The 21,390-nt window shown below is 41.3% G+C and overlaps 1 protein-coding gene across 1 annotated transcript in view; it reads left to right on the top strand.

The window, feature by feature from the left end:
• Window positions 1-17,167, top strand: part of LOC148021460 (uncharacterized) — a 32,301-nt gene extending 15,134 nt beyond the window's left edge. Inside the window, exon 5 of the mRNA XM_087699351.1 lies at window positions 16,419-17,167. Coding sequence (XP_087555477.1) covers window positions 16,419-16,622 — 204 coding nt within the window. The 3' untranslated portion in view covers window positions 16,623-17,167. The remainder of the gene's footprint in view (window positions 1-16,418) is intronic.
• The last annotated feature ends 4,223 nt before the right edge of the window (window positions 17,168-21,390 follow it).

The following is a 21,390-nucleotide window of genomic DNA, read 5'->3' as shown; positions in this document are numbered from 1 at the left end:
GCAAGAGTGCTATGGATCCGTGTCTTTACACGAAGAAAGCCCGTGATGGTTTTTTATTGATTTTGGTCCTCTATGTGGATGATATGTTGATAGCAGGGAAAGCTCATGATGAGCTAGATGCTCTTAAGGCTCAGCTCAAGAAGAGCTTTGAGATGAAAGATCTGGGACAGGCCGCTCACATACTTGGTATGCGCATTAGACGCGACAGGCATCAGAGACTCCTCTACTTGTCACAGAGGGAGTGCATTCATAAAGTCCTTGAGCGCTTCTGTATGCAGGACGTAAAGCCTATTGGCTGTCCATTGCCTTCTTATGTGAAGGTATCATAGGCTGATTGTCCGCAAACAGATGAGCAGAGGGCCGAGATGGCCAAGATTCCCTATGCATCCGCAGTGGATAGTCTTATGTATGCCATGATAGCCACTTGTCCGGATATTGCCTTTGTAATTGGTGTTGTGCCACGCTATATGGCTACACCTGGCAAGAAGCATTGGGATGCCGTGAAGGGTATCATGAGGTACCTGAAGGGCACGGCAGATATGTGCATATGCTATGGCAGCCAGGATACAGGAGTCATGGGATACACTGACTCTGATTATGCAGGACATGCAGATAGTAGAAAGTCCACTTCCGGCTATGTATTCACATATGGTGGAGGTGCTGTTTCTTGGATGTCCAGGGTGCAAAAATGCACGGCTCTTTCTACTACAGAGGCCGAGTATGTTGCAGCCATTGAGGTTTGTAAGGAGGCCATTTGGTTGGGTCGTTTGGTTGCTGACCTTGGTATTGATGCTATCCCTACACTGCATTCGGATTCTATGAGTGCTATTCAGTTAGCCAAGAATTTAGCCAAGAATCCAGTCTTCCATGCGAAGACGAAACACATTGAGGTGAGGTATCACTTTATACGTGGGGTCGTTGAGGACAAGTCTGTTGATATTGTCAAGATCTCGACTGACCAGAATCCTGCAGATCTGCTCACGAAAAGCCTCTTTACAGAGCGCTTTGCCTTCCTTAGGTGGTTGATGGGTGTGGGATGAGATGATGTCTTTCCTCGTCCTATTGTACATGTGTACATGTTGTACTGTCTTTCTTTTTTCTTTTCACTCCTCACTAGGGCAGATTCGCTTTTAAGTGGGAGGTTGTTGGGGGTAAAGGCGCCTCCGCCTAGCCGCCCGTATATTACTACACTGACATCACCGCCACTGCACACTGCAGTTGGCGGACGCTCGTCACCCACTTTATTCTTTATTCTGTTTTGATAGTTTGAATAAAGGAAGGCCCGGTCACACATTGTGACCGTTGGAGTTCCCATTTCTTGTCTCTCTCTTTCTTGCTCTTGCTCTCCCGCCATAGCTCTCGAGTGCAAGCTTCGATCGTACTCACCTTTCAAGACACATGATTGCTAACACCCCCTCTTAGATTCTAGATGCAGCAAAAAGCCAAAGGAAGATAGATCCGAGGGTTGCAGAAATAACACCAATGTTGATGTAGTATGTCGATGAAGAAAGCCAATGAAGGAGCAAAACCCCCTCTCCACAGAAAAATCTGAGGCTACCAAAGGGCAATGGAAACGAAGAGGCTTTGAATGGATCACTCCAAAAAACTCTAGTTGGGAATGTTTGAGCTAAGCCTGTAACCCAACTATGAGATGATAGCAAGGAACTATCGAAGGTGCCATAAGTTGCATAGAAACAATAGAGATCAAGAGCCAAGCGGCAGGGAATGGTGGTTGGATGACATAGAAAAGTAGTTGGATAAGGAAAAGATTCAAAGTAGAGTGGAAATTATGAAGAAACTCCTCATGATCTTGGGAAGCCCCCCTTTGAAACACAAAGGGCTAGGAAATCCATAGTTGCATCACTAATGTCGTCCCCCTCTGAAGGGATGGGAGGTACGAGGGAACCACCAGATTAGATGGTGGGGGATGGGATGGAACTTGTAGGAAAAATGGTGCACAATTGAGAACGAGTGTGGCAATAGAAAGCTGCCTTTGAGGGCCCTACATGAAGGAATGGAATGGAGCATAGATAGTCCCCTCTCTTGCCAACCTGTCACAAAAGTGGCTCATGGAGAAGAATCCTTAACAAAGACCACCGGCTTAGTGAAGACAATGTAGGTCCCTAGTCTAGGAAGGCCATGAATTAAGTGGAGAGAGAGAAGCCCATATAGGGCCTGAGAAACGAAACTCCATGGATGGTCAGACAATAGAGGCAAGGTGCCACTATCACTAATAGGCATTGAAGAAATGTCACCAGTAGTGATGATATTGTTTGATAGACAGAGATCCTGCAACAAATCACCTCATGGAGTCATAGGATTCAATGCACCATCATCAAAGATGGAAGGTTACTTAGGAGACGAGACTGGCAGAGAAGGCTCCTCCACTTGATAAATGTTTAGAAACACAGACTCAGTGGTAGAAGGGAGTGATGAAGTAGAGAGGTAGACGAGGGCTCTGATGTAGATCCACCCATTTTTCTTAAACGAAGGTGAGGGTATATCCTCCAGCACTTCTCCTTGAGGTGTGAGGTCTTCCCACAAGGAGGACATGTGGGATATCCTCTTGGCCTCCCCATAGTAGTTGTATCAAAGCCAAAAGATGACTCCAACTTCTTCCTCTTCCATTTCTTTTACTTGGCTTGTTTTGTACCTGTAGAGAAGGTTGCATAAGCACGGCCATGTACACGGGCTTCGCAAGAATTTGTCTCATTGTGACGTGCATCTTGCTTAAGCACCAACGGGACTAGCTCCTCCCAAGTAAGTCTCTCTTGGCTATAAGAAGTGAGAAGACCCATGTAGAGCACATCATATGTTGGTGATAGAAGATGTGAGAGAAGTTTCACAGCTAGGTCCTCCAAAGAAATGTTTGTACGAAGGAATGAAAACTCATCCAAATCTCTTCCATTCTGTGGATTGTGATTGCTCATCATAGGGGAATCTTCGATAGAAAGTTGTCAAAGCTTCAACTTAAGAGATAATTAATGCCCAAATGTTTGGATTCGGAAGAGAGATGCTGGTCTCCTTCGAATCTCTGCAGTAGTGTGGATAAACAGAGTCAATCAAGGGACTTGTCAAGGACCAGAGGTACTTGAAAGCGAGTCTCACAGTAAATGCAAATCTGCTTGGATGTTGGCTAGCACTGAAGTCGGCCGAGACGAAATATGATGTCATCTAGGTCAAAAGAACTTGTTCAATATGAAACACAACAAAACTGTCTGCTTGTCTAGCTATGAAGCTGTTGCTTAGGTTTGTAATATGTCTGCCTAGTCTGAATAATGATCAAAACAGGGCGCCTAATTGAGAAATGGACCGCTTAGCCTAGAGACTACCCTGCAGGATCAAAATGCAGATGTGACAGTAGTGCATCTAGTTGAAAATAAGCCGCCCATTGCAAACGCCCCAAACAACGTAGTATGCTTAACAATTATGATATTCACTTGTTTTCGAGATTTAATATAAAAGAGAATGTACACTTAAAGCTGAAATGAAAATTACTCACAAAATTACAGCCATGAAAATGTAAAAGTAATGGAGACAAGATTGAGGGTTGAAGATGGGCAACACCCCCCTCCCCCCCAAAAGGAATATATTTCTGCCCAATCGAAGTTCCTTAGGGAAGAGCTCAGTTACAATCAACCTGAGAGTGAGGAGAAGTAATTCTCACTCTCACAAGATCATGCAAAGATGTACAAACACACATGCATTATCTATTATGCAATGATAAGAACTAATTTCTTTACAGTATGAGAGAAGAAAGAGGGGAAATCAGCCTTTCTCTGTCGTTGATCAACAGTACATGGATAGGGCTTGCTTCTTGTTGCTAAAATGGAAGAAAGAGCTCGAGAAGGAGGTGCTGTAATGAATTTACAGGCTTGCTGTCCTGTAAAACAGCAGTGATAGAAGAGGGAATATGGAGGAATTTGATAATGGAGAAGTGGGGGATGATGATGGGGATGGATGGGGTCAGTTTCTGGCTATCTGTGGGTGCTGTACATGAGTTTAAAGCAAAGAAAAATGATGTTGAATGAAGAAAAACGAGCTCTTATTTATAGAAGAGGGAAGAGCTAGTACAAAAGGGGAAAGTGGAGTAGCACAAGACAAGTGTCCAGCCACATGTCATGAGATGTGACAAGTGGTGGGACACTTAGAAACTTGTGTGACAAGTGTCTTGACACTTGTCTCTTCTCTATGGCCTTTCTTTTTGGGCTGAATACTGTCAAGAATAGAAACAACTAAATTTAATAAGCACAGTTAGAGTACAGAATTTACTATTTTTAGAATGACATCCCTATTTTTTAGGACTAGCATTTTTAGGCTAATTCAAGGCTCCTAAAATTTAGGGACCCCCCCCAATATGGGTGTCATATGAAAGCTTTTTCCGTGTACACCGCAAAAACGGTATCAGAATCTTCATGTGACTTTCCTATGCAAAGAAATGTGCATTTCAAGCTTTCAGTCCACACATGCACATTGTACAAGCATTTCATGATCATGCCATCTTGTTGATTGTAACTGTCTGTTCTGGCGGATCTACCTCACACTTCAAGGTATCAATCCTTTCTGTGTGCGAGTCTAACCCTGATATGCGTGAGTTCTGGTCATAGGCGCCCAATCGGGCCATATTGGTGGAAGTGCGAACTATCTTTTCTCTAACCCACCTCGTGGGTCCACCATAACCTGTGACCACTCATCAGTGGCCAACTCCAATGCACTTTTCTTTATATCTAATTAGTGCAAAGGAAACAAATTTAATAAATCATTATATAGACAAATTAATGAAAAATGATACAAATTCTATTTCTATAGAGTTTTGACACACGTATGAGGAGTGGCTGCCCAAGCTGATGTAATGCCGCCCAACACTAAATAATGGTTGTCCAACTTGGGAGGAAGCTCCCTTATGCAAAATACAAAATGTTGGTGCTAAACACAGCTTGCTATGGCTTGGAAATAGGTTGCCTAGTATTGTTGGATGTCAAACACAAGGATTGCAACGTGTGTGGATGGGGCCTAGTTGGTTTTGTCGCGGATAGGTTGCTCCTCTTCGAGATCTTTGGCTCCCATGTGTAGCTTTTATATTATGTGAGACTGTGAAACAGAAAGAGGAAAGTGAATACGATGAAGAGAAGATAGAGAGAACACAACTCTATGTGTTAGTATGGGCGTCAGACAATAGCAAGGGGATGAGAGAATGAGAAGGGTTGGCTGATCACAAAGGATCGATGATAGATAATGAATGATGAAAGTCGGAGGGTAGGCCATATACACATATATGGGCGAAAAAGAGACAAAACCCTAAATGTGGTCAAATGACTAAAATAATTGCCAAAAGTGCCCAAAAAGAAATGCACTAATGTTCCTTTAATCTAAAGTGTCTAAAATATAAAAAATGATAGACAAAGGCAATCTCAGAGCTCCTAATATCCTTGTTTGACTCAGATTAAGGCTCAGGTAGGAAATGACCATATAAGACACACATGACTACTAACAGATGTTAGTTGGTGCCAAAGGCAAAAGTTATAGTAAGCTATACTTGATAGGTACTAGGTGGTACCTGTTAGAAGTGGATGTAGTGATGGAAGCGTGTGGAAACTATTGTAATAGTGTTGAATATAAGAGACAAAGAAAAAAGAAACACTGCATAAGAAAAGAACAATGCACAAGAAACTCAGAAGCAAAGAGATACTCAAGAAATGGAATCTATGTACCAAGATATGAGACAGTACAAAACCAATGTGAGTCATCGATTGTGAAGGCACTGATAGTTGCTCCTCTTCCTCCACCAAAATCAGTCAGGTGACGAATGATCACAATGATGAATTAAAGTGGTCTATGACTCACATAAAGCGGTCTATGACTCACATAAAGCGGTAGTTCCTTCAATTAATACATGGTCTTTTCTCAAACACACACAAACAGAGACCTCACTCCCTTGCTCAACACCAGATTGGCTCCGAAGATCTGCACTTCTCTCGTTATTTCTTTATCCATTAAAAGGTGGAAAGTTACAAAAATGAAATGTTTCAAAATACATAACCTGTGAATAGTTGGTTTTCATCTTTTCTGAGCAAATCCCAGCTGCATAAGAACATTACAACATAATCAGAACAACATCCCTTTTAGAAAAGCATTTTCTGTGACCACAACTCAATAATTCATGTGCAGAATTGCATTTTGCAGAACTCTGTATTTACTGTTCTTACTGTCCAGTATATTCAAAACAACATCCCTTCTAGGAAAGCATTTTCTGTGACCATAACTCAATCATTCATGTGCAGAATTGCAGTCTGCAGAACTCTATATTTACTGTTCTTACTGTCTTGGATATCCAGAACAACATCCCTTTTAGGAAATCATTTTCTATGACCATAACTTGATGATTCATGTGCAGAATGACAGTCTGCAATACTTTGTATTTACTGTTTTTATTGTCCAACATATCCAGAACAACATTCCTTTTACCTTGGCATTATTCCACCACAAACAACATTAAATCATGTTCCTGTGTGGCTTGGTCATCACTTTCTTTAGTTCCTGCATTGGAGAAGCCAATAGCTGCTTCTAAACCTGGACAGTGAGGCTCTTGCCTCAACAAAAGTGCAAAGAAAACATAGAACTGTTCCTTCGATGGAATCAGCCGATCATGCAGAGCATTTTCTTTGAGAATAGAGAGAGAGTTGACCAGAGGGAGTAAGCTCTACCTCCGTACATGAGTTAGAGACGAAGTACTCTCCATAGTTGATGTACTTGCAACAATTTGCTCTCAGCTCCTCAAAACTTCATTCGCAGATTTGTCCCTCATGCCTATTCATTTTTTAAAAAAATGCTCTTTCTCTCTCTGTCTCTCTCTCTCTCTTTTGGGAATTTGTGCCACATGGCATACATGTAACAATTTTCTCGTTTAAACCTTCCGGTCTAAAGTTCTCCGTGATCGGTGCAAAATTTGACCTTGGCATAGGCTAGAGAATTAATCCTCGTGCAAAAATGAAGATAATGACGCGAACAGTGTCACAAGACTGTGACAACTATTACCTTTTTGTTGATTTCTTTATTACATATTTTATTTGGTTTTTCTTTTTGGAAGGATCCCTGTTGAAATCTAAACGCCTGAGTTGCATGGCCAATTTGTGAAACGGACAGGAATGTCTAGTGAGTTAAGATTGGACAGTTAAGGTCCAGTATAAGTTTGGAAGAGACTGATGGCACTGTAGATTGACAAGCTTGGAAGAGACTTGTGAAAGTGTATATGGACAAGTGTGTTGAAGAACTAGCCGGGAAGAGACTAGTTCAAAGTGAAGATGGACAAATCTTCAAGAGATTAGTCCATGTGGGGTCATCAGTGGAAATTTACTTTCGGTTGAGCTACATAACAGATTTGGATGTAGTCATAGTTTGCAAAGATAGTTAGAAGACTAGTGGGAATGCTATGGAAGCAACTCCTAAAATTTAGGGAGTTATTATTTTTGGACCTCAGCATCTGTTCGCGTCATTATCTTCGCTTTTGTACGAGGATTAATCCTCTAGTTTGTGCCGAGGTCAAATTTTGAACCGAGGATAGAGAATTTTAGACCGAAAGGTATAAACAGGAAAATTGTTACATGTATGCCATGTGCCACAATTTGGGCATAAATTCTCAAAAGAGAGAGAGAGAGGGCAGCACAAAAACGAGTTTCAATGCATGGGGGGCTCATTTTTGTGAAAGGGAGATGGATTGCTGCAGATGGAGAGCTCTTGAGAGCTGGTCTACCTTGTCTATGATGCACAGAGGGCTGAGCTTTGCTTCCTACTCTCTCTCTCTCTCTCCCTGACAGTATGGTTATGCTGCAGAATCAAGGGCCTTTCTTCTGATTCAGGTACAGCTGTGTGGGAATATACTGTTTTTGCATGAGGCAAGAGCCTCCTTTCTCCAGGAACAGGAGCAGTTGTATGCTGTCCCAGCAGGGACAGGTGAGGGTGGTAACCTCACCATGTAAGTGTCTGAAACAGCACTGAATCAATACTGTTTTTGGACTGTTCAGAGGTTAAGTCAGAGCCCAATTGATGTCAGAATCAAGGGGCACTTGGCCCAAATGATGTAGGACAGTGCAGGGAACAATATGAGCTGAGAACAGGTGTCAGAACAGGTCTGAACCAGTAATTACAGTGGGCTGAATAGTACAGGGAACAATGTGAGTTGTAAACAGGTTTCAGAACAGGTCTGAACTAGTAAATACAGCAGGTTGAAATGGTCAATTCTGCACTCCAACCAGAAGATTTAGACTTGGGCAGAGTTTCCCCTCCTGGTCAACTTGATTTGGGTCAGTAATTGTATTGTTATGTTGTCAAATTTCACCCAGAATAGGTGAAAGACAGCCCATTGTACTTTCTCTTTTTAAAAATAAAGAAATACCGCAAGGGGCGTCTAACTTAGGGGCCAACAGGGTGTATGTGTTGCAACAGGAGCATTCTAGCTTCCTGTATGTCTTCTTGATTCTGTGTCTTTAAGTTCAAGTAAAGTGGGCGACTGGTAAATTGGGTGAAAGCATTTATTTATTTTGGTTGTACACTACCGCCCTTCCTAGTGAACAGGCCGGTTACAAACAGATTTTGAGGTCCAAAAATCGTAACTCCCCAAATTTTAGGGATGGTAACCCTTGCATTCCTCAAGTTGTTCTGAGCAACTTTTATCATTGCAACCGCATCAAAAAGTGTAATGTGGCTCAATTACAGTGACTTTTATTCCGTGAGCATTGTCACATGTGCATCTTCTTTCTTATCTGTCGGCAATGAGCAAACCGCTCTGCTGGAAGACCCTTCATGAGAAGGTCTGCAGGATTATCATCTGTATGCCCTTTGACAAGCTCAATGCTCTTTCTGTCAAGTACATCTCTAATGAAGTGGTACTTCACCTGTATGTGCTTTGTCTTTGTATGAAAGATAGGATTCCGTGCTAGTATGATAGCACTCTGACTATCACAATGGAGAACAGGTAACTCTGTGATGCCAAGCTCTCCCACCAGACGTGAAAGCCATAAAGCCTCCTTGCGTGCCTCAATGGCAACTACATACTCTGTCTCTGTAGTAGACAATGCAACATACTTTTGTAGCTTGGAGATCCAAGAGACTGCTCCTCCTGTGAAAGTAAACACATACCCAGAAGTGGACTTCTTGCAGTCCGCATGACCAGCATAGTCTGCATCTGTAAAGCCAACAACAGATGCCTTCTGCTTTCCAAAGCAGATGCACAACTCCTTTGTGCCTTTGAGGTATCTCATAATACTTTTCACTGCATCCCAAGGTTTTTTAACCAAGGGTTGCCATGTATCTGCTAACCACTCCCACTGCAAAAGCAATGTCAGGACGTGTAGCAACCATAGCATACATCAAACTTCCAACAGTTGAAGCATATGGTATCTTGGCCATTTTAGCCTTCTCATCATCAGATGTAGGGCTGTCCTCTGCACTGAGTTTCACATATGGAGGCAATGGAACCCTAATTGTTTTCCCCCCCTTCATATTGAAACGCTGCAAAACTTTGGAGATATACTCCTACTGAGATAGATAGAGTAGATAGAGTAAGCCTTTCGATCCATCTTTGAGAATTCGCAGAATGTGATTTGCATCACCAAGATCCTTCATGTCAAAGTTGCCATGAAGACTTTGCTTCAGTGAATCCAAGGCATGAGTATCCCTGCCAACAATCAGCATGTCATCTACATACAAAACCAAGATAGTCAGGCTGCCATCTGCTGCCTTCTTGGTGTACAAGCAGTGATCCACTTGACTTCTATGAAAGCCTTGGGACTGCATGAATGTATCAAACTTATGATACCATTCTCTTGGTGCTTGTTTCAGCCCATACAAACTCCTTTTGAGTTTACATACCATTTTTTCTTTCCCTTGTTCAACAAACCCTTCACGCTGGTGCATATAGATGTCTTCATGTAGATCACCATGCAAAAACGCAGTCTTAACATCCATCTATATGAGCTCCATATCCTCAATTGCAACCAAGCCCAAAATTGTTCTCAATGTAGTCATCTTGACTACAGGAGAGAAAATCTCATCAAAGTCAATTCCATGCTCCTGCTTGTACCCCTTTCCAACCAATCTTACTTTGTACTTGGGTGAGGAACCAGAAGTGACCTTCATTTTGTAAATCCATTTGCACGGAAGGGTTTTCTGCTCTTTAAGCAACTGCACCAAGTCCCAAGTGCCATTTTTTTCAAGAGATTCCATCTTTGACAGCATGGCTTTATACCATTTCTTGCTGTTTTGTTTGTCCATTGCTTCCTTGAAGCAAGACAGTTCACCACAGTCCGTCAACATGACATACTCAGCCACATTAATTGCACCAGGAACAAATCTGTCAGGTTGTCTAGTAGCCCTAGACGATCTCCTAATCCAATGGTCATGATTTGCTGGCTGTTCCTGCAAATTTCCATTTTCATCATGCTGTCCTGGCATTTCAGCCTGCAAATCAGCATTAACAGCTTGCTGTGCTGGCTGTTCTTGCACATGTAATGGCTCATTTTCATGGGCAATAGATGGCTGATCATTTCCAGCATTTACAGGTTCACTTACAGCAAGTATTTGCTGCTGTACAACGGGCACATTTTGCTGTCCAAAAGGTATTTCTTCTCAGAATACAACCCTACGGACCTCCTCAGTCTTTTTGGGTTGTTTGTACATGTGATCTTCCCGGAAGATAACGTCATTGTTGCGTACTATTTTCCTTTTCTCGGGATCCCACAATTTATACCCCATTTCACCCTCGTCACCTTATCTTAGGAAAATGTATTTACAGGACTTTGGCTCAAGTTTGTTGCGTTTTTCTTTACGAATGTGCACAAAAGCCTTGCAGCCAAACACTTTTAGATGAGCATATGAAGGTGGTTTGCCCAACCACGCTTCTTGGGAAACCCCCCCCCCCCCCCCCCCCCCCCCCCCAAAAAGACCTGTCTGGTGACCAATTAATCGAGTGAACGACTGTCATAACAGTTTCTGTCCAAAAACCATGGGATAATGCAGCATGAGACAACATCGTACGGACCTTATCTTGTATGGTCCGATTCATACGCTCTGCAACTCCATTTTGGGGTGGATTATGAGGGGCAATGAGCTCCCTCTTTATCCCTTTGCTGTCACAAAATGCCCGAAAGGCTTTGGACACATATTTCCCACCATTGTCAAAGCGAAGACACTTAAGTATCTTATCTGTCTGATTTTCAGCCAATGCCAAGAATTTTTTAAACTTGTCAAGCACTTCATTCTTGCTACGAATAGGGTAAACCCATACTTTCCGTGTAGCATCATCGACAAAGGTGACAAAATATTTCTTTCCCCCTAAAGATAATCTTGGCATTTGATATACATTTGAATGTACTAACTCTAGAGAAGATTTCAAAGAAAGAGACTTTTTGTGAGAAGTCTGTGCATGTTTGCCATAAATACAATGATCAGAGTGCTCAAAATCAGCATAACGAAGACAAGGCAAGTAACCCAAACGAGAAAGCACTTTCATTCCTGTTTGAGTCATGTGTCTCAACCTGCCATGCCACAAAGAAACTCTTGGCTGCTCGGTCACGACAACAACATGGTCACGCACACTAGGTACATGAAGTGGATACAAAGTATCACTCTTGCAATCTCTGGCAATAACTCTAGATCCCTTATGGATCTTCCATTTTCCATCACCAAAGGTGGTATGAAAACCATCATCATCTAGCTGCCCTATGCTAATCAAGCTCTTCTTGAGCTGAGGTACATGCCGTACATGCTGAAGTGTAAAGACAAAGCCATGCTGAAACTGTAACTGCACACTGCCAATACCTGCAATCTCACATGCATAGTTATCCCCAAGATGGACAACACCATGTCGACCCCCTGTATAGGCGGAAAACCACTCACGATGAGGGGTGACATGAAAGGAAGCCCTTGAATCAAGAATCCAGGTATGCATGCCATCATCTGTATCTGCAAGTAGAGCATGTGCACCAAAATGTGAAGAGACAAAGAGTACATCACTCGCACTGTCACTGTCATGAGTGACTACATTTACCTCTTCAATTTTTACAGTGCTCTTCTTAGGCTGATTGTCCTTCTTCTCTTCCTTGCAGTCATCTGTCTCCTTGCCTTTTCCTTTCTCTTTCTTCCATTTGTAGCAGTCACGTTTAAAGTGACCCTTCTTGCCACAATGATGGCATTCAACATCTTTGCCACGTGATTTACTGCGTCCCTTGTCATCATATTTACCCTTTTGCTGTGATCTGCCCTTAGTATGCAAAGCACTGGAAGACTTATTGGATGCATTGTTCTGCCGATTCATCTCTTCCATAAGTAGAGCACTCTCTACATCAGCATACAAAAGAATCACATTAGAAATGTTCATAGTAGTCATGAATGTATCCCAACTCTCTGATAGAGTGCAAAGCAAGAAAGTAGCCTTAAATTTCTCATCAATCATGAACTTCAAGGCAACCAGCTGGCTCAAAATGGAGTTAAACTTACTAAGTGAGTAGACATTTTTGTACCTTCTTTCATACGCAAATCCTTAAGCTTTTTCAGCCAATACACTTTACTTGCAGCACTCTTCTGTGCATACAGTTCTTCCAGTCTAGTCCATATAGCATATGCAGAATCCAAACCTTCAATGTTGAAGAGCAAGGCATCAGAAATCGATAGCTCTATGGTTGAGCGTGCAAGCTCATTCAACTCATTCCAATCGTCGTGATCCATGTCCGCAGGCTTTGCCCCTTTAGTTTTGATCGGCTTTGCCTGCTTCTTTTGTAACAGGATATGGTAGCACTGTTTTTGCCACATTGCAAAATTATGTACGTCTTCAAGCTTCTTTATATGCATCAAATTATTGCTGTCATTGCTGCCACCCATGGTTTTCAGCCCAAATGTGACCAAAAAACCAATAAATGCAGGCCCAAACTGTCACCCAAGTGACCAAGGTACAAATAAGTACCAATCAGCAATAAATGACCATGCAGAAGTACAGATTTCAGATCTGTAATTGAGTTTTCAGAAGCACCAAACCAAGTGCTACAGCATTATCCAACTGATTACAGCGGTTCCAAAAGGCATGTGCATCACATTACATGAGAAATCCCAAAATTTCAGCTGCAATTTCTGTTGTACATGTACCCACGAGCATAAAATTCAACACGAACGGTCAAAAGCTCCAAAATTTTGTGCTCAAAGCGTCAAACACACATCTGCATTTCCTTTGTCATGCATAGGACTGCCCAATTTTGCCAAAATAAAACAATTTCAGCAAAACCTCCAAATTTTACCCAATGTTGATGTCCAAATTGTGTGGAATTTAACCTGCATGTACATAAAATGACCAAATGCTGCACACATTTTGCCCAAATCGCAAAAGCCCCAAATTGCACGGGGTCCAATGTGCCTCAATGTCGAGAAATTGGGTCAATTTCAGCCCAATTTGTGCATGTACATGAAAAACCCCCAATGTCGGGGACAAAATGTCACAAATTCCTGCAATTTCTGAGACAAATATCATTGTTGCATCTTGCTCACACCAAATTTGGACAAATCCCTAGATTTTCCAAGTCCTGCATGCACTAATTTCAGTGAAATTGAAAGAATTTCACTAAAATGTGAAAAGCCCCAAAATTCTTGGGTAAATGTGCACCGACTTTGCAATTTTTGAGTCAGATTGTCCAATTCTGTATTGAGATCCCCAAATTCGAGAAAAGCCCCAAATTTTTGAGCCGATTTTGCACAGATCTGAGATCTTGTGCTTACGTGTGCGAAACCTCGTCAGTGGGTATAAGCAAATTTTTTAAAAAATGAATTTTTGGAAAAAATTCTGATGGGGACGGGTCCGTTGACCCGCCAGGCGTGGCCGTGAGCCTGTTCGCACTGGTCGCCATGCCCGCTGTGCAGTTGCCCTGTCGCGTGCAACTATCACGCCCATCACCAGTCATTGCAGTCGCCGTCAGCTGCTGCTGATTGCCTGTGAGCTGGTCACCCACAATGCCTACAGCAACAGTCGCCTACTCTCCAGCATCCACGACTTGTCATGTGCCCTGCAGTGATGACTACAAACTGTGGTCTGTTGCTCGTCGGACTCTTGCAACACACGAGCCTGCTTGCAACTTGCCCATAGGTCATTTGCAGCCACTAGGAGGCACTTTGGAGCCAAGCAACTACGGTCCAAGCCCTTGTAGAAGCAGGTGATAGCATTTGGTAGTAGGCAACAGCATATTTTGAGTGCCCTCGCAGCTGGTGACAGCGACGATGGCTGTTTAGAGAGGGCAGCAGCCGATCTCCATTTCCTCTGAATAAAAGTCAGAATTTTCTCCCCTCAACACTCATTCTCATCCTTCAGCCATTTCTCATCCTTCTCAGAAAATTCCAGCAATTCCAGCCATTGGAGGTCAAGAATTTGAAGATTCTTTGTGGTAAATCCCAGCTGCATGAGGACAGTACATCATGACCAAATCAACCTGCTAACAGTTGGTTTTCATCTTTTTTGAGTAAATCCCAGCTGCATAAGGACAGTACAGCATGACCAAATCAACATCCCTTTTAGGAAAGCATTTTCTGTAACCATAACTCAATGATTCATGTGTAGAATTGCAATCTGCAGATCTCTGAATTCATTGTTCTTACTGTCCAACATATCCAGAACAACATCCCTTTTAGGAAAGCATTTTGTGTGACCAAACTCAATGATTCATGTGCAGAATTACAATGTGCAGATCTTTGAATTCGCTGTTCTTACTACCCAACATGTCCAGTTTGTATGGCATGGTCATTACTTCCTTTAATTCCTACATTGGAGAAGCCAACAATTGCTCCTAAACCTAGACAGTGAGGCTCTTGCCTTAGCAAAAGTGCAAAGAAAACACAAAATTGTACATTCGATAGAATCAGCTCATCATGCATAGCATTTCCTGTGAGAATAGAGAGAGAGAGAGAGAGTTGACCAGAGGGAGCGAGCTCTACCTCTGTACATGAGTCAGAGATAAGTACTCTCCACAGCTGATGTACTTGCAGCAATTTGCCCTCAACTCCTCAAAACTTCACTCTCAGATTTGCCCCTTATGCCTATTATGTTTTTTTTAATACTCTCTCTTTTGGGAATTTGTGCCACATGGCATACATGTAACAATTTTCCCGTTTAAACCTTCCGGTCTAAAATTCTCCATGATCGATGCAAAATTTGACCTTGGCATAGACCAAAGAACTAATCCTCATGCAAAAAGAAAATAATGATGCGAACAGATTCTGGGTTCTAAAAATAGTAACTCCCTTAATTTTAGGGATGGTGACCCTTGCATTCCTGGAGTTGTTTTGAGCAACTTTTATCATTGCAACCACATCAAAAAGTGTAATGTGGCTCAGTTACAGTGACTTCTATTATGTGAGCATTCTCACATGTGCATTTCTTGTCTTGGCCATGCTCATTGTTTTGCACCATCTCCAGTGGCTAAGCACACAATCCCAAACCACTGGCATTCTATTATCTCGTCTTGGCCATGCTCATTGTTTTGCACCATCTCCAGTGGCTAAGCACACAATCTCAAACCACTGGCATTCTATTTTTCAATGCCCATTAAATGAGGAACCAGTCCTAAGGCTTAGACAAACCATTAGTCCAATTTGTCCCAATGGCTGCCTCTTCTGGCCATGTAAAGATCCTAGCTTAATCCAAGAGAACTCTGGGGGTAAAAAGCAACAACAACTAAAGAAAATAAAAATAAAATATTTATGTAAATAAATAAGGAAAGCAACTGCAAAAAGTATCATCTCCTGGTGACATGATGTGATGCCTATAGTGCTGGGTGTCGCTTAAAGCATCAGCAACTGCAGTTTCACTTTATGTTGGTGGTGTCAGTTCTTGGATGCTTGAAACTCATGAGCACTTCATTATATATTGTGCTCCTTGCTGACACTTTGGCTCTTACATTTTTAATACTCTACCTCACTTTTTGTCTTTTATGCTGAAAAGCTTATTATTTCCATCAGTGCGTCAATTGCCAATAATTGCTGAATGTTAAAGTTTAGATTCTGGATTTTCGGACTTTGGTAGGGAATCTAATCTGCCAAATGTGGTGGACCTGTCCAATAAGGAACAGAGTTGTCCTGTTAGGCCTTGTTTGGACTTTTGGTATTCTGGTTGAGTCATTAGCCTGTCCTTTAAAAACTTGTATGCACTTTGGGCATTCTGGTTTGAGTCATTAGCCTGTGCTTGAAAAATTTGCATGCTTCCTGTAGGTATTTTGGTGTAGTCATTAGCGCGTGCTTGGAAAACCTGTATATTATACATCTGCTTCCTGTTTTGCATTGTTGCTTAAAAACAGAGAAACGTATAAGGAGCATTTCTAGAAGCCATGAATGTCTTATCTTGTATGCTTTAGCTGAGTGTTCTCAATCAAAAGCTTACATGTCCACTGCAGACCCCGAGGCCGCTGCAACAGTTAGATTTCGAAAGAGTGTTGTCTAATGCTCAGACATCAAAAGCAGCTGCATTGGAGTATAATGAGCGTAGGAACTATGATGGTCAAAGAACAGGGGGACAGCATGAAATTTCAATGGCAGATTTTTTGAAGTTTATTGCTTTGGCTGCCAGTAGCAATCGAAGAAATGGCTCAGAAACATAATTAGTTAGGATGTCTTCAGTTTTGTGATGGATGGCAGGTTGTCGGCCTCCCAGGGAAAGTCGCCTAAGTGTGACATGCTCTATTAAAGTCAATTGCTGCTTTCTGTATCTTGAAGCAGCAGTGTGTATCATTTTCTGGTTAACTTACCATAAGTACAGAGTACCGAAAGGTGAAGCCTTTTTGTGACCAATCAAGCAGATCGAGTGAAAGGATGTGATCTTGAGAACGGCTAGAACATGGAGATGTTTCTTTTAAACATGTATTCAAATAATCCTCTCCTATGGAAGGGTGCTGGATGATGGGTCAAGGAAATTTAAACATGCGTGAGGAGCTAGGTTGTAATATCTTATTTACCAGTTTCACATCCTCATTGGATCCTTCATCACAGTGATATGCTGAATAGGGAGTTTCTTTGTTGTGGAGATAAACCTCCAGTTGCTTGAAAATGGCAAGAGGCTTAGTTTGAGTTGAGTGTGGTTGGAAGTTTCAATTAAAAACAAATAGTTGCACGCCCAAGGATGGAAGTAAATTTGTTACTTGCTTTAGGATCATGATCTATTTAGCAACTTAGGCTGTTAGTTTTTTTTTTTGGGTTGCAAATGGCACCCCGAAATAATTTGATGTCTTGAAAGTCAGTAAGGTGCCTAAGAGGACTTAAGTATACTTAACACACACACACACACACACACACATACACACACTCTCTCTCTCTCTCTTTTTTTTTCCGTAAAAGGTAATTGTATTAATTACTAAAAAAATACAAGATTACTGGATTACAAGATACATGATGACACAAAGCCATCATGTGAAGAGGTTCTCTCTCTCTCTCTCTCTCTCTCTCACACACACACACACACACACACACACACACACACACACACAAGCAAGAGGTTCCCTCTTCTCTTTGTGATTCCTTGTTCTTGAATTCGAATTTGATCTATGTGAACTGTGTTGCCCTACCTTTACACCCAAGCATCCTCCCTCCCATATATATAAATGTCATAATCCTTTATTTTGGATTTGAGAAAAAGGAATACCTTATACATCCCCACACTTGCACACTCTAATACCTTGTATATATACAAATATTTTTTCCTTTTTTTTTTGGGAGACAATACTTATGCAACACCATTTATTACTTTGAGTGATCATGGTCCTTAAGAGACAGGTTTAAAAAGGATTATTTAAAATCTCTTGCTTTGATACTAGTAAAGGAACCTATCCTATTTTACTATGATACATACGTCTCCCCATGGGAAGAGCTCTTGAGGCATGCCATTCTCTATTCTAAAGTTGTCTTGGCCCGTGTTATTACTTAGACCCACGAACTTGCAAAGCTCATTAGGCTTCATCTCATTCCCTTTGCACTTTTGTGATCAAAGGGAAGTGGCCATGATAAATGGTTGCTTCTTGGTTGTCATAAATGGCCACTTCTTGTTCTCACAAAAGATAAAATCATGTGTTACACGTAAAATACAAGGTGTTTCATGCTTAATGTGTGAAATGTTAGGAATGTGATTAAGCTGTTCATTGAGATAGGTCATCGGAGTATGTAAATAATCATATGTATTTCGTGCACTTTAGTTGTGTATCTATATGCAAAAATACATTCACTTGTGCGATGTTGAATATGTGAAGTGAGTGTGTGTTTGTGCATGTGTTGTAGAAATGTTTATACACCTTTATTTATGGGTGAAATTTTAATGTGAGCAAAATAATTTATTATTTTTTCATTACTCAAATAAGTTATCATAACCCCAAACACATTAGAAATATGCGTATATGCAAGAACACATTTTCAGGCACATGGAGCTTTACAAAACATGCTTGAGTTTCATGTTAAGATCCTTCGATACAAGAAATCTCTAAAGTATATCATGATTGTGGGTTTGGTGAGTATTGTTCCAGCTCTTTTTGCATTGGGTTCTCTATGATAAGCAGTTGCATCTCACTTATAGTCCTTTACTTGAAGGTGAGTGATTGCGTTGAGGTGTCGCCTCGTATTGTTGAGTGGAAGGGAGAAGAAAGTAGCATCATGTCTACAATCCGTGAACTACACCAATGATTATTGTGAACGTAATTGGGCTACACTGAGTGTCATGGGAGAAGAGATTGTGTACCATAATAATAGCATGTGTATTTAATAAGAGAAGTTTTTTGTGTGGTAGCTTCATTGCAACCAAAAGTATTTTAGCAAAGATTTGATTGCACATTGCATTATTGGATACACACTTAAATAGTAGCCATACTAATTCTTAACCTCAAGCGTATTTTGATTCTCTTTTTTGAACTACAATTTATAACATAGTATTTTTATCCTTTGTTCACTGTGTTTCACAATAACATTGAGCTAGTACTTTATTGATATGAATGTTTTATATTACAATAAGATTAAAAACTCATTAAAAATAAGGATTACATGTTGATGAACATGACATCCATCGTCCCAAGTTACATTAGATGATCATAATATGGATGATGAAAGGAACAACCATTTAATATTGGCATCCTACTTGTAGAATGTTTTTTTCCCTTTGTAGATGTACCATAATAGCCACGAACTAATCTAAGCTATTGAAAGGTTGATTTCACCTTTGGAGTTACGTTAAAACAAAAAACACCCCAAAGAAGCAACTTAGCTATTGTTATTTAAGGATATTTCTAAAGAGAGAACTAATATTTATTAGAATTCCATGATCCAAATCTGCTACAATTGTATCGAGCAACTTATGTAAATAAAGAGGAAAATTACAATGTACAATATAAAGTAGATTGAACAAATATATTAACATATGGTTAGATCCACACACATATGTGTATATGGATAATAATGTGTATATGCACCTTACATGCATGTGGAATTGCATTCTACATTTTATATAACATATGGGAATTGATTATGCGCATGATCACATATGTTTGTATGATAATATAGGCATCCCTTAGGACTCATGCCCACTCTTCCCTCGATGGCCCTCTCCTTTTCCAACTTCCCTCCCTACCAACCCTTCCATGCAGTCGCTTTCCTCCCTTGACTCCTACAACTTATCACCATTACCTTTGCTGACATGGACCTGCTGGCATACCCTCACTTTGACCATAGTAACAACATGACCATGAAGAAATCCTCGATTGTCACTCCTAAACATCCCTCAAGGCCCTCCTTCCAAGCTGGTAAGGGTGCTCACCAAACGGCTCTACAGAGAATGCATATATTGACACACAAGTGCTCTAGCTCTTTGCAACCTGCTTGCACACTCACACACAGAGAGAGAGAGAGAGAGAGAGAGAGAGAGTAGAGTAGTTTGTTATCATCCATGGAAGGCCAAATTATGACCCATGGGACCTTTCCTGATATGCAATGATTCTCCTCCCCCATGGTAGGAAAGGGTAGATACGGTGAAAGAACGATCTATACATCATGGTTCTCCCAAAAGCATAATATGTGGGTGATGAGAGTCCCTAACTTCGATATAGGAGTAGTGGTCAAAAACTAGTGAAGTGGCCCTTGTAAAGGGATATCAAAGTCAACCTATATGTGTACATATGTTGGGCATGTCATAATCATGTGCTCCTCTGATTCTACACTCTTTAGCCCGCACAACTTGCATAACCTCGTCTCTCTTACCTGTCCACTCCATGCATCTATCTCGATCAATAAAGTGTGTGATCGAGTTCGAAGTCGTGCAATAGTCCGTCTAAATACCATTGAGAGTGGGTTGGCTATGTATGGCTGCGTGTGTGCCTCTGCGTGCATGTAGGATTCTCAACATGAAGAATAGATATGCATACTGTAATAAGCAAGTTTGCCATTTGCTCCCTTGCTTTGATGTTTTGCTAGATATGCTTATAAGACGTCTGGTTGAAATGTGTCCACGCATATATCTTTGAATGCCATATCTAGATATCTATCCACTCCCTATCCTTTAAACCATTTTCGCATATCCAACACTCATCTTGTTGAAAGCACTTTACTTTTCTACGTTTTCTGTAACCGTGTGCTAGCATCCCATGCCCGTTTGGGAAGCATACTGTCATCCATTTGACATACTCGGGTGGCATATCTCAGTACTCGAATCATAGCATGTACCTCAATTGGCCGACGACTAGTTTCCAAAAGCATAAGCACATATGGTATGGTGCTTTTAATGCCCAAATGTCTATGAATAAAAGCTTTTTGCAGCTTCTCAATGTCGTTCCATGCAAATGAGGAGATGCTTCCCCCCCCCCCCCCCCCCCCCCCCCCCCAACTTCTACTCCATATAATACCATCTATAGAACATATGCATAAAAAATCATACAATGTATTTTCCAGCATTTAGTATCCGTATGGTTGCAGTCGTTTTCAAAGTGATAATAGTTGCTTTTCCCTGCCACTAATTGTCGATCCACACATGTATACCATATATGGTTTGCAGGTATCTCAATCCCCAAGTATTTGAAAGTAGATACTACCTCTATAGACTGTCTCGCATAATGTACTTTTGGTGGGGTCTTTGATTGCTTGGTGCGCACAGCCATTAGCTTTGTTTTTTAATACATTCACCGTCAAACCACTATCTTGACAAAACCATTCAAGAATCCCCATGAAGTGCTGCATATGTTTCCCAATATATGTAAAGAAGACCACATCATCTGCATAAAGTAGGAGCAAGATGGCAAACATACCAATATGTGGGCTTTTGGCTTCCTCTTCATTCATAGCCGTGAGAAGTATTTCCTCTAGCTTATCAATGCATAAACCAAATAATGTAGGGGAGAGGAGGCA

The sequence above is a fragment of the Lygodium microphyllum genome, chromosome 18, assembly GCF_053477565.2.
Source record: "Lygodium microphyllum isolate KBCC chromosome 18, Lygodium_microphyllum_v1.1.10, whole genome shotgun sequence".
NCBI lineage: Eukaryota > Viridiplantae > Streptophyta > Polypodiopsida > Schizaeales > Lygodiaceae > Lygodium > Lygodium microphyllum.
The sequence above is the reverse complement of the archived record's forward strand: the minus strand, read 5'-3'. Positions and strand labels throughout refer to the sequence as shown.